The sequence below is a fragment of the Panonychus citri genome, unplaced genomic scaffold, assembly GCF_014898815.1.
Source record: "Panonychus citri isolate SS breed McGregor unplaced genomic scaffold, ASM1489881v1 Contig00134, whole genome shotgun sequence".
NCBI lineage: Eukaryota > Metazoa > Arthropoda > Arachnida > Trombidiformes > Tetranychidae > Panonychus > Panonychus citri.
Genome location: NW_026515539.1, coordinates 2,169,870 through 2,182,976, shown reverse-complemented (window position 1 = coordinate 2,182,976; position 13,107 = coordinate 2,169,870). Strand labels below are relative to the sequence as shown.

The following is a 13,107-nucleotide window of genomic DNA, read 5'->3' as shown; positions in this document are numbered from 1 at the left end:
ATTAGAAAAGTTAAAAACAATTATCTGGAAATGAGTTGATTAGATTAATGTTTGCAACCAAAGTACTAATTAAATAGTCAGAATTAAATGGAGAGCTGAACTAACTATGGAATTGTCATCAACAGTTGACAAAGTCTAGTTCGCGCTTTTTTCATAAACTATCAACAATAATCAACTGTTACAATTAAAATCTACAATTACTTTTAAACTGATCTTTTGAGTTTCTCTTTTAAACTCTTCAATTTGAATTGTAATCGTTGAACAATTAACGCGAAAAGGAATGACATCTATTGTTCTTGAAAGGAACTAAACTGTTTTAAGATCATAATTCTATTAATAATTCTGATTAACTGATCAAAAGTCGTGATAATTGGATGAAATCATCAGAAGATCGTTTTAATAGTAAACAAATGTCTCGATAAATGATTAAGATTATCAATAGAATGATTAAAGATTAATAAGTATTTTGTTCATTATCATGATTGAAATCTAAATCCTAATCTAATCACTTGATGGGTAAATTAAAACGAATCATTTTGAAAATGATTCGTTTAGATGTTAAATTGTTGATTTTCAATTGACTTTTACTTTGAAATGGTTAATCTTGATCTTGTTTATGATTAAGAAGATAATTTTAAATCTATTGATCATAATTAATTAAAATTCCATTCAGCTCTATTGAGTTTAATTTCAACATGATACATCAATTGATTAATCATTGAATTAGATAATCAACAATTAAAAAGAAATGAGTAAAATGAAATAAATGAAATGTTAATTGTAAACAGTCAAAGTTAATTTATGAAATTAAATCATGTTCCCAATGTTTGATAAACAATTTGTTTTTTCAATTAAGTTCATGTAAATTCATTGAGATCAAGAAAATAATCAATAATAAATCATTAACCTTGTTAATCAAATGAGAGGAAGACAAAACTTTCACAATCAACTAATTATAAACATCATTACTGGTAAATTCATACATTTGTATTACTTACAATCAATGTAACACTTTCAACAATCAACTAGAGATTTAATTTGATAAAATATCAAATCTTAATCTTAACATTTCTGCTAATAAATCATCATCCAGTTAATCAATAAAAATAACAACATTGATAAATCATGTTAATCACTCATTACAATTAACTTTCATAAGTGTATTGCAATTGACGACAATCAGTTGATTAAAATGTATTAATGAAATCAGCTTTACCTTTTTCAGGTTAATTAATATGATTTTTTGCTCGATTGTCTAATTGCCAGATAATTAATTGTAATGAGTGTGAAAATTAATCGAGTCTATGAGATTGAATTTTCTTAGGGACAATTAAGTTTCACTGATTTTTTACATGAAAGCTCAAAAGTTCATTGTTATTAATAATTATGATTCAGCAATTAAAGGTAAATTTGAATATTAATTCAATTGTTGATAAGGATAAAATTTCAATTCATTAGATTATTTGATTAGATGTGGATTATCAACAACGACAATTGATCAATTAATTAACTTGCACTGACTACTATTCAATCAGCATTAATAGCAAAAATAGGGTAATGTGATTAATTAATTGTAAACAATTAGAAATGAGTTAATCAGTTTACTGGAAAACTTTGAGTCAAATCAAATCACTTTTTCTTGATTGTTGATTGCTAATGAAACAATACAAATTGTTACCAAGAATCAGATTAATACTAAATGAAAACAATTATTCAATAACAAATAATAAAATAAATAACTTTTTCCTCTTCAACAATTAACTATCATTGAGTAATTAGATTTAATTGTGATAACCTTGACTTAGATTTTAAATGTTTACATTCAATAATAATTAACCAAAAATATAATATAAGAAAAATAAAACTAAGCCATTCGGATGTTGATCATGATGATTAATTAATTCAATATCAGCAACCAGAAACACCAGTAATTTAATTGCTAAAATTTAAATTGTCGTTTATTTTTATCTCTAAATAAACTAATTGTAAATGATTAACTAATCAGCTAACCTAAAATTTGCATTCGTTTAGTTTGAGAAAAAAAAACTTGTTGACACTTTAAATTGACTTTTTACCAGAATTACAAACTAAATTAAAACAAGTCTAATCTAATTTCTTTTAAAAATAAATTGTCAACTAATCGTAAACTTCAATCAATCAGGAAACATGAATGTAATTTATTCAAAAATAGTTGAATTGGAATCAAAGTTCATCTTATGAAATTTCAATTTTATCTCAATCGGTTCAGTTCATTGGAAAAATGTATTCGATCATCAGAAAATTACCATTGGAAAAAAGAGAGAAAAGTCATCAAGAGTAATTCAGATTGTCGAAAATTACTCATCATCATATGAATTTTATCTTCTTTCTCTTTCTCTCTTTCTTTTATCTTTAATTGTATCTGATATTCCAACCAGAGAGAAGCCTCTTCATCCCGAATGCTCATAACAGTTTACTCATTTCTCTTTGAATCTTCATCAGCCGCTCCCTTTTTTCCTCTTTTCAATCTTCTCTCTTTCTCTCTCTTTCTCTCTCTTCCATCTCACGCCATTTATCTCATTAACTGACTCTCTCTTTCCTCCTTCATTTTTTCTCTTTACTTGCTCTCCCTCATCATCATCATCATCATCATAATCTCTCTCCCTTTACAGTAACACACTCACACAAAAGTGTAGCCAATTTCCAGTTTGGGTTGAGCTTAAATAGCCACAAACATTGACGAACCATAATCAGTTTCAAATTGTCATCCAGGATCTAAATTTGATTCAGTATCATAATTAAAGTGGTGATCACTTCAATTCTTCATCTCTAACCAATTAACAGTTATTTTCTCTTCTTTGTATTAACAATATCAACAAGTGAATCTAAATAAAAATGGCAAACCCAAAGGATATCATCGCAACCATCATCAAATATGCCATCATGATCATCACCATCATCATATTGGTCAAGATCACCGTTGACCTTGTCCAACATGGTAAAAGTTTCCAAACAGAAAAAATTATCTACTTCGTTTGTACCTATGTTGTCTTACTATTTGCTCTGTTTGGTGCTTGGAAAGAGGAATTCCTTTACCTGGTCATCGCTGGTGTCGCACTGATCCTTGACCTCGCCTTCGCCTGGGGCGCAGATGCTGGAGTAGCTGTTAACAACAGTCTAGTTGTCGCATTAACGATTCTCGTCTGTATCATGGCGGCTTTACTCAAGTTTTTCAACGCGAGATCAGTTAACGTTGTTTAATTACCGTTAACCATCAGTTAATCAATCATATTAACCACAAGGATCCTCACCCCCGACCCATCATCATGAAATTCACTCTCCTCGAATCCCACCATCACCATGCCAATCACCTAATCTCACCCAGGCCAAACAAAACCTTTCATCTAATCCACGATTATTATACTTAATTCACAATCAATTGTTTTTTTTTATATTATCCTAAACTTATTACATAATTTGATTATAACTGTTTCAATATTATCCATTATAATCATTACAATTTATGCCTTCATCATATAAAGAAACAAAAAGTTTTTTTGCTGATTCAACTTGTTTTTAATCATTTAATCGTTAATCCCACTCTTAATCCCTTATTCAGAGTTGATCGTGAGAGTTTGTATCATCATCCAATTCCATCCTCTTTGCCTTTATTGGGCCTCATCAGTTTCCAAAAATATTGTTGTTTCTTTTGGCATCTTCTTGATGATAATGATGATATTGTTTCGCCTCTTTCTTTTCTTATCCCCTCTCTTCCAGTTTTCCTTGAAAAACAACAACAAACCGTCGTCATCCTCATCACCACCTTACCTTTTTCCATCTCAATCATCATCATCATCATCATCGTGTTTATCAAGAAACAAAAATCAACAAACTAATGAAATAACAACACGTTTGTCAGTTTCGATTCTTGTTTCCAGGTTAAACAATTTGATATAAAAAATGATTTAATGGGAAAAATAATCAAGTGAAAAGACTTGAAATTATGAATAATGATTATGATCATGTTGTTGTTGATCATGTTGATTGTGATGATGATATCGCACTGATGAGAATCGTTTATGATTCTTTGAATCGGCCTTGGCCAATCATCAGGATAATCAGGCAAAGATAATTGTCATTAAAACAAATTAAGCTCATGTTAGTCACAGTATGATAATTGTTGATGATCTTATATTCAATTGAGAATCAAATAATTACCTCTCTTGTCAGTTTTTTTCGCGTTTTTCTTGTTAATCAACAATTTAGATTTAGACTTTTTTTTCTGTTCAATAATATTGTTACCAACTTTCACAATGATCAGACAAAGTTACCAGGGTTAATCATGATTTAATAGTGTGTAATATAATAGTGATAACAATGGAAACGCCTGCGTTTCCATAGCTTAAATTGTTGTTTACCTTTGTTGTTGATTGTTTGTAGTAATAAAAAGATTTCAAAGTAATTAAAAGTTTCTCTTCTCGTGTGTAATCCGATTGTGTTTCAATTATGCTAAATTGCGAACCAATTGTTTTTTTCTATTAATCAAGGTAAACAATTAATTCAAGTTGATTATTTTCACTACCATTTGTTTCTTTCATAGAAACACGATAATTTGTTTTAATTTAGTTTCTGTTAACTTTTAATTGTCTTAAATGAACAATAGATTTTGAGTTTACTATTCAACTGAAATTTGGCTTCAATTTGTCAACTAGATTTGAATTGAGATTCTTTAGACTTTGGGCTTTCAAACATGGAAAATGGTTTGAGGAAGATTAACTGAAAACCCGAAAATTGGTCAAAATCGATTTCAAAGGGTCGATTTTACGTCCAATGGATCAGAGGTGCTTTTCTGCTCTTGTTTTATAATAGATAAAGGGGTGCTGCGCGAACGCAATCACCCCGCTACCAAAAATATCACTCCCCATCTAACTCGTTTTGAGTTAGTGGCGGGCTTCAGCCACTCTCGGAGTGCAATGAGAGGGCCTCGACCCGGAGTCCCTGCCTTTTTGATCACAGGGTTCTCGGAGCCAGGTAAGTATGCCTGTTAGGGAGAGTCCAAATCTTATATTCCAACAATGGAACTTGAAAAATACAGTCTCCTTTTTAATTCTTTAAATATAAGAATCAATTTAATTGAATGTTCATTTATTATTTTCTCATTTGATTGGAATCAATTTTTAAAATAGTAATTCGTGTTTATTTAATTAAAAATCATCTAATTTATTGGAATTAAAATCAATTATCTAATTCTGATTGAGTTTCTTTTCTTTTGGCTGTTGTTTTCTATTTTCTCAATAGATGTCAGAATTTTTTCTTTGTTATGATTGTTTAGTTTTTGTTGAAAGACTTTTATCATTACGTGTTAATTTTCTAAACCTTTGGTTATTTAATTTCATTTAAATTGTTAATTTTTAATTATTTTCTTAGAAAATGAACAATTTACTGTTTTTTTGTTTACTCACTTTTGCAATTACTGTTGCTCATTCCAGTCAAGATGGAACCAAAGCTAAAGGTCCAAAAGTGACTGATATTGTAAGTCTATTCCTCTTTTTCTAATTAATATAAATTTCTCATTAAATTCACTTAATTAATTCAATTTGTCATTCGCCAATTTCCAATGAGAAATCATCTTTCCATCTGCAAGTTTCATTGGGGTTTCCGATAAAATGGAAATAATTAAATTTTCATTGTAAATGTTTGTTCTCAGCTTAAAACACTATTCCTTGTGTTGTTGAGATCCTATGACAGAACCTCTTCTGCTTGTGATTCATTTGCTTATTTCAAACTTATTCATAGCTAATTGTAACTAATTGTAATCTTAATCAATATCTCTGTCTCTTTTCCTCAGGTATATTTTGATATTCAAATCGGCAATGAACCCATTGGAAGAATTGAAATCGGACTTTTTGGTAAAACTGTTCCTAAAACTGCAAAAAATTTCATTGGATTGGCTACAAGGCACAAAGATCAAGTATGTTGACAAAACTTCAAATTGTCTCATTAATCTAATCAATTGATGAGGAATAAAATTGTGATCTTTGTTTTCACTAATCTTGATAACTAATCTCTTTGTCTCTCATTAGCCAAGCTCTGATGGAAAATTAGTTGGATACAAGGGAAGTACTTTCCACCGAGTTATCCAAGACTTCATGATCCAAGGAGGAGATTTCACCAATGGTGATGGAACCGGTGGAGAGTCAATCTATGGCCGACGATTTGATGATGAAAACTTCAAACTCAAGCACTACGGTGCTGGTTGGCTTTCGATGGCCAATTCTGGTAAAGATACCAATGGTTCTCAGTTTTTCATCACAACCAAGAAAACTTCATGGCTTGATGATCGTCACGTTGTTTTTGGCAAGGTCATCAAAGGAATGGTAAGAAATAGTTGAAGCAAATGATTAACAACATTGTCAACTTATCGTTTAATTGAATCATTTTCAATTTTTCTCTCAGGATGTTGTTCGTAAAATCGAATCGACCAAAACAAGTAGTGGAGATAAGCCAGTTGAATCTGTTGTGATCTCTGACAGTGGTGTCCTTCCCGTTGAGGAACCTTTTTCCGTCACAAAGGATGATGCCACCGAGTAAAATACTCACAATCAACTGATCACAGGAATTGTTTCGTTCATACTTTCATTTCTGTTCAAGTTTCTATCAACTTCTTTCATTCCGGTAAATCTACTACAATTAGCCAATCAACCGAGAAAAATAATGCATCCTATGATTTTTTGATCGTAATTTGGGTAAAATAATAGACATTAATCAATTTTTAACACAAAAGCCAAACAATCAGTTTTCCTTAGAAAGTGATTCAGAAATCCAACTGAAATTCGGGTCACAATCATGATCAAAATAAACGCTCTAACCAAACCAATTTGCACTTGTTCTCAACATTGATTGTAAATTATTTTCGTGCCCTTTTTGATTAATAGCATGTAACTTATACTCACCTTTCTCTCTGTTGGTCCATTTGATGAATCTTGGACAATACTCTTTGTCCTGTAATAATTTTAGTAAAAATTCCCAAAGAAAAGTAGTTGAACCTTCACGAGACTTTCTCTTTGTTGAGCTCGGACATACACCGGCCACTCCTGGAGTTTGACCGGGACCAGTGAGGCTTTCAGGTGAACCTTTAGGCTTTCGTCCTTTCTTTTTCTTCATCAATGCCGATGCATTGTGATAGGAGAGATCTTCAGCTACACCGAGGCCTAATCCAGATGAACCAACAGTAATATCTAGTTAGTGGAGAAAAATTAAAATTTAATTAATTCCAATGATCATTATTAACCCATTCAATTGAAAAGGATCAAGTTATAAAAGATGATTAACTAATTAATAAACTTGTCTAATTATTTTTCCCTTTTTTTGTTATTCGATTATTACTAATTCAAAGTATTGGTAAACTGTTGTAAAGAGAATGAGATGTTGTTATATTATTTCAAATAATTAATTAGTCAATTCTAATTGCTATTTAGATCTAAATTACCAGAAAAGAAATGAATTCATTTGATACATCTTGAAGCCCGTAGTTTAGATTTCAAATAATCTCCCCATTCAGTTGATCAGCGATTTGTGACCCCAAGAATTGGACAGAGATTCATGATGATAGATTATAATTTTATTAATATTTCATTTGATTATATTTATAATTTGATACAAAGAAATTACTCTGATAGAAATCTTAGAAATTGATTAACGATTTCTAATCTTTCCAATACAATATTATGTAAATGAAGTTACAATGTGAACAATAAGATAATATATTTTTTTGTATAATAAGATTAGATTGAGATTATATAATTGTTTGAGGATAAGAATTAAGTAGATGAATTGATACCATTGTGATCAATTTTTTTTCTGTTCTTATTTCAAATAAGAATTGCCAATCATTTTTAGATGAATTGTATTTATAAGCTTTTTTGGTGTCTTTATCACAAAGAATTAGATCATCATTGTGATTCAATAATTCCAAGTTTTCGAAGGATAATTTCTCATCGATAAATTTTAATGTTCGCATCTTTGGGTTAGACACATCGCACTCTTGAAAGTCAAGTGACTCATCCAATTTGTAAATTGAATTGTTGATAATACAAGCGTGTGCCGATCGAGTCTCGGGGTCAGTTGAGAATAGGCTTTGGTCCATAACGGGTGATTGATAGACTAGAAATGTTTGAGATACGCGTTTACCATATTTCGAGGTGTTGTAGATTATGTGTTTACCAATTGCGTTGAATTTACCCTTGTGGTAAAGTATCATTTCAACGGCGTTCAATTCCTCCGATGATAGTGATTGAGTTGTATCGGGTTCAAGGGTTATCCATTTTCTTTCAAATTAACATTTCATTTCGAATCGATAAGATCAATAACAACAAGATTAGATTTAAGAAACATTTTCAATTGTTTTTGGGATACGATACGAATACTTACCCACTGCCAAGGGAAGATGGATCATCCATAATGTACTTGAACATTTGTCCATAGTACGAGTTTTCATCACCGAACATGTTGAGATATTTAAACTTTTTCTCCTTCCAATCTAAACGAATACCTTTGGTCCCAAAACCGTAAACGATATCGGTGATACTGTCATTGGTTATTAGATTGCAACAGAGATCATTTTTCAAAGTGAATTCACCACAATTGATCCAACGATTTGAATTCTTATAAGCTCGAAGTTGAATTACAGTTTCACTTAATTTATATATTGCAACGAGAAACTTGACTATGACTCGATTTTTTATTCCATCATTTGAGTTACTTGACTTTTCAACTTCGCCAATGTTACCATGATTGCTCCTGATCTTTTCCATGTCTTGTTCATTACAATGATTCCAACGGATACATTTCATCAACTGGTCTTTGTAAATTTTTCGTTCATCTTCATTCACTTGGATCCATCGGGTTATCGCATCAAACACTTGACATTCCGAGTCAATTATCAAATCCAGTTTACAAATGTATTCAATGGTTTCAGCTGAAAAGTTGAGAAAGGCTTGAGTATATGAGATTTGGTCGAAATGTCGATTAATGAAATGATTGATTATCTGTTTGTTAATCAGTCCAAATTGATATGGGGCATCAGTCACAGAAGATAAAGATTTAAGGACAGTTGGTAGTTTACAGATATTAAAATTATCAAGAAAATATCGGCTACAAAGAACTTGTAGATTGTCCATCATCAGATAATCAGCAACATGTAGAGTTGGGATCACGAGTTCCATGTTCAACATGAGATGGTCATTCATGACGTAGTCCAGAACATTATGAAAAGCATCCTCGTCGTGATCCACAGTGACCTTAGCTGATTTAGCTTCAATTAGGTCACAGCAGAACATTTTCTCGAAATAAGGAATCTCGGAACACAGAATTTTTTTAGACACATTGTAAGAATCAGATCGATTCACAATCTTAACAAGTTCTTCACCGTCCATATCGTTGAAAAGATACAATAGATTATACTCTGACATAATTTAGGTTAACATTGGAAATTAGAACGCAATCATTTCTAAAAAAAATCTTTTTTCTCTCGAATTCACTTGACACCAATAACCACCACTTCCTATACACTCTCGCAATCATATGTTTTTTTTGTTTACAAACAAAAAAAGTGACGAACAAGTGAAAAGCAGAGACATCAGGTAGCGAAAAGAGTTAATTAGGAACCTCGAAAATCGAAAAGCGCTTCATTTGTGCGTCGAGGCCTTTAATCCAGTTGAAATTCATTCAATCAACTTGCAGCGCAATCGAAAACGAAAATAATCAGCAAACATCTTAATCATCGACATTCCATATTTTATTAAATTGTCATAAATAACAACGACAGTTTGAATCGTTCCAATGTTGAAAAATAACAAATTGAATTTCGATTAATGTTCACAATTATCGCACTTTCTTAGCGGGAATAGTTTTGCACCAGATGACCAATGAATTTACGAAGACAATTTAAGGATCAATACAGAAGCCAAACAATCAGTGGTAATTCTAATTTGTAATTTCCTTAGAAAGTGATTTAGAAATCCAACTGGAATTCTGGTCACAATCAAAATAAATTCTCTAACCAAATAAATTTACAAAATTGATTTTCAATTCGGCAAAATAATTATGATTATTTACTCTGATTGTCACATTGATGAATTGGAAATTCCTGATTGATTTTACCTTTTACTCACATAATTCAAGAAAAACATGACTCAGATAATAAAAACGTTATAATTGTTATAATTTAATTTTTAAGCTTTAATCCGTCAAAAGGATTAATCTTAAATCATAAAGATGGCACAACAAATTGTTTTTGTGGTTAATAGATTTGGTTGTACAACTAAACCGAGTACATTACTGTAATTGACTAATTAAGGTGGTGATAATTGGTTTTGATTGTTCAGATACAATGAAAGGCACTGAGGTTGACAAATTGTCTGATCGTTTTGAGCTTTTGTCATTTTTGTTAAATTGATACAATTTATCCTAATATCAATTTGAATGACAAAATGATGTTCGCTTATAAATATACATTAGTGTAGGACTAATTACGTGGTTCAATCACAATAATTACATTAATAATAAATGGGAATAATAAAAAATTAAATGGCTAATTGCTGGTTATTGTTGATTTTAAGATGAAAGGCACAATGTTGGTGAATTGGCAATTGATGAGTTTATGGCGACGATAAATGATGATTAAAAAATGTTGCAAGTTGAGCTGAATGAAAACTTTTCAACTGCTTTGGACAATTAGTAGATTGAGAAAAAAAATTAGGCGTAACTACTGAAATAATTAACAAAAGATTAAACTTTTTTTCTTCCTTTGGTTTGTTGTAGGGCCTTTGTTATTATGTAATTGTAGTTTCACTATTTTCAAGTGTTGATTGCTCTTTGCAATAATCTAACTGGTGCAATTGTTAACACTACTGAGAATCCACTTGAAAAGTTTATGATTATCAAATTGTGAATAGATGTGAGGGTAATAAAAGATGACAATTTTCCTGGTGGCCGAGACTTTTCATTTCCAAAAATCTGTATTCACCTTGATTAGTGATTTTTTCACCCTTAATGAGGTGAGTCTCTTTGTGGGTATAGTGTTCCAACACTCTTCCATAATTTTGGAGATTCTTGCTATAACCTGGGTAAGAATAAAGGTAATAAAAGAGAGGGAGAGAGAGAGAGTAAACAAACGAGATTAGATTAGAAAATCATTAGATTCTTTTTGTTTAACTTACGGGATCACTTGACATTCGATCATTAATCATTGGTCTTTGCTCATCTAGACAAACAACTTTGGCCATATCTTCAAAGGTTGGATCACTTGGAACGATTCCTCCGAAAGGTAAACTGTAATCATCAACTTTACCATCTCGACTGATACACCGGCGAAGGACTTCCCATACCACCAGAGACAGTGAATAAATATCTGCTTTTTTATGACTCTCAAATTTACTTCCATCAAATGTATCGGACAAAATTTCTGGTGCCATGTATCGTATGGTTCCGACTTTATACTTTTCTCCATTGATTATTTTCTTTGTATCGGGAAAATAAGTAACAGCTAAACCAAAATCGGCAATACACACATTGTAATCATCTTTGACAAGAATGTTTTTAGATTTAAGATCACGATGTGCAATTTGTGGGGGAATATCTTCAGAGTGAAGATAATCTAGACCATTGATGAGACCAAGTAGAATGGATATACATTGATTCTGTCCGATGGTACAACGATTTAGATAATCATAAAGTGACCCTAGTTCATAGTATGTTGTCACCAACCATTGTTGTGTACACGAATCGATTGATGTACAGTCAGAGGTGAAAATTTCAAGAATATTTGAATGTTTGTTAAGTGAACGATATATTTCAAGTTCTCTTTTGAATAAATGTTCATCTCGAGTGTAGAAAACTTTAACTGCCACAGCAAATCCTTTCCAATTTCCTTGCCAAACTTCGGTTGATTTTCCTTTGTAAAATCTTCCAATAAGATTAATTTCTCGGGACAATGTTCTCGAAGTTAAAAGCGGCATTCCAAGACCCGATCCAGAGGTTTCAGAGACATCATAGTTTTGGAAATCTTCTTTGTACTCTTTTTTACAAATTTCCGAATCAATTGAGTTACTTTTGGTTTTCTTAAATCGCCTGAGAAGGTAAAAAGAAAGTATGATTAAGACTGATGCCAAGACGAGAGAGACGAAAGCACCGATTAAAAATATCTCGCGAGTATCCAATTTAAACGTATCCTCCTCGAACGTGAGAGGTGTTTGTATCTTGTCGTTACAAAAATCCGAATAGCAACACCTTGTCACAAACCAGGAATCATCAGAGGTTCGATTGTGATTACATTGAAGTTTGGCATGAATTTCATTCTTGAAACAACCTTTCTTTGTGCTGGTCGTTCCATTGGAATAACTCATCACAAATTCCCAACAAGCGATGGCATTGACACATTTGGTATTCGGTTTTAGACAATTGGACTCTTCACAAGCTAAACATTGTAATAGTTGCATATTCTTAGTTTCGAAACAAATTAACACACAAAAACGCGACAAACAATTTATTTAACTTTGCAAACAAAACTAAACCAGAAGAAAACAAAAGTCAGAAGATTCAAAGTTAGTAAACGAATGGATCGGTAGATGGAGCGAACTACAATTTCTTCTGACGAGTTTACGTGTAAATAGCTGTTCTTTTGCTATTCTCACTTCAATCTCTGTGAGAATAACGTTTAGTTTTTGAAACTTTTTCATTTCTTTTTTTGGATTATTATTATTATTTAATTGTTCTGACTTAATTAATCGATTATTTAGCTTATCGATTGGGTTTGTTTATGGTTCAGTTAAGATCAGTTTGTTGAGACTTTCAAATGATTTGAAATAAAAGTTTTTAATAAAAAAGATGCAATTAGTTAATTATACAAATTATAAGTTAATAATAATCAAAAGATTTGATTAGTTTTGGCTGATTAACAAAAATTAGAGTTGGTTAAATTTGAGGAAAAAGATTTTGTTTTTACTCTAAGTAACGTTTCTGTTAATTAATATTCTTAATTAGTAAAGGTAAGAGAGGAAAAGAAAAGGAAAGATGAAAAAAGACAAAAATTAAATTGTTGCTTTGATTATCTCCATTGGTGTTAATTGT

At 31.2% G+C, this 13,107-nt stretch overlaps 3 protein-coding genes and 1 non-coding gene across 4 annotated transcripts; 1 reads left to right on the top strand and 3 right to left on the bottom strand.

Annotated features, from left to right (window-relative positions):
* Positions 1-4,852: 4,852 nt before the first annotated feature.
* Positions 4,853-5,018, bottom strand: LOC128391639 (U1 spliceosomal RNA). The gene has a single exon (XR_008325855.1). It is a non-coding gene; the product is annotated as a U1 spliceosomal RNA (small nuclear RNA).
* Positions 5,019-5,321: 303 nt separating this feature from the next.
* Positions 5,322-6,856, top strand: LOC128391533 (peptidyl-prolyl cis-trans isomerase 6-like). Its single transcript, XM_053351438.1, has 4 exons — positions 5,322-5,511; positions 5,828-5,950; positions 6,063-6,356; positions 6,436-6,856. Exons 1-4 carry the CDS (start codon positions 5,410-5,412, stop codon positions 6,568-6,570), a joined length of 654 nt encoding a protein of 217 aa, XP_053207413.1. The 5' UTR covers positions 5,322-5,409; the 3' UTR covers positions 6,571-6,856.
* A 726-nt stretch (positions 6,857-7,582) lies between these two features.
* LOC128391513 (uncharacterized) lies at positions 7,583-9,559 on the bottom strand. The gene is made up of 2 exons (XM_053351417.1): positions 8,410-9,559; positions 7,583-8,306 (listed from the first exon to the last, which is right to left on the bottom strand). Exons 1-2 carry the CDS (start codon positions 9,447-9,449, stop codon positions 7,775-7,777), a joined length of 1,572 nt encoding a protein of 523 aa, XP_053207392.1. The 5' UTR covers positions 9,450-9,559; the 3' UTR covers positions 7,583-7,774.
* A 621-nt stretch (positions 9,560-10,180) lies between these two features.
* On the bottom strand, positions 10,181-12,589 carry LOC128391515 (activin receptor type-1-like). Its single transcript, XM_053351418.1, has 2 exons — positions 11,199-12,589; positions 10,181-11,101 (listed from the first exon to the last, which is right to left on the bottom strand). Exons 1-2 carry the CDS (start codon positions 12,474-12,476, stop codon positions 10,982-10,984), a joined length of 1,398 nt encoding a protein of 465 aa, XP_053207393.1. The 5' UTR covers positions 12,477-12,589; the 3' UTR covers positions 10,181-10,981.
* Between the last annotated feature and the right edge of the window lie 518 nt (positions 12,590-13,107).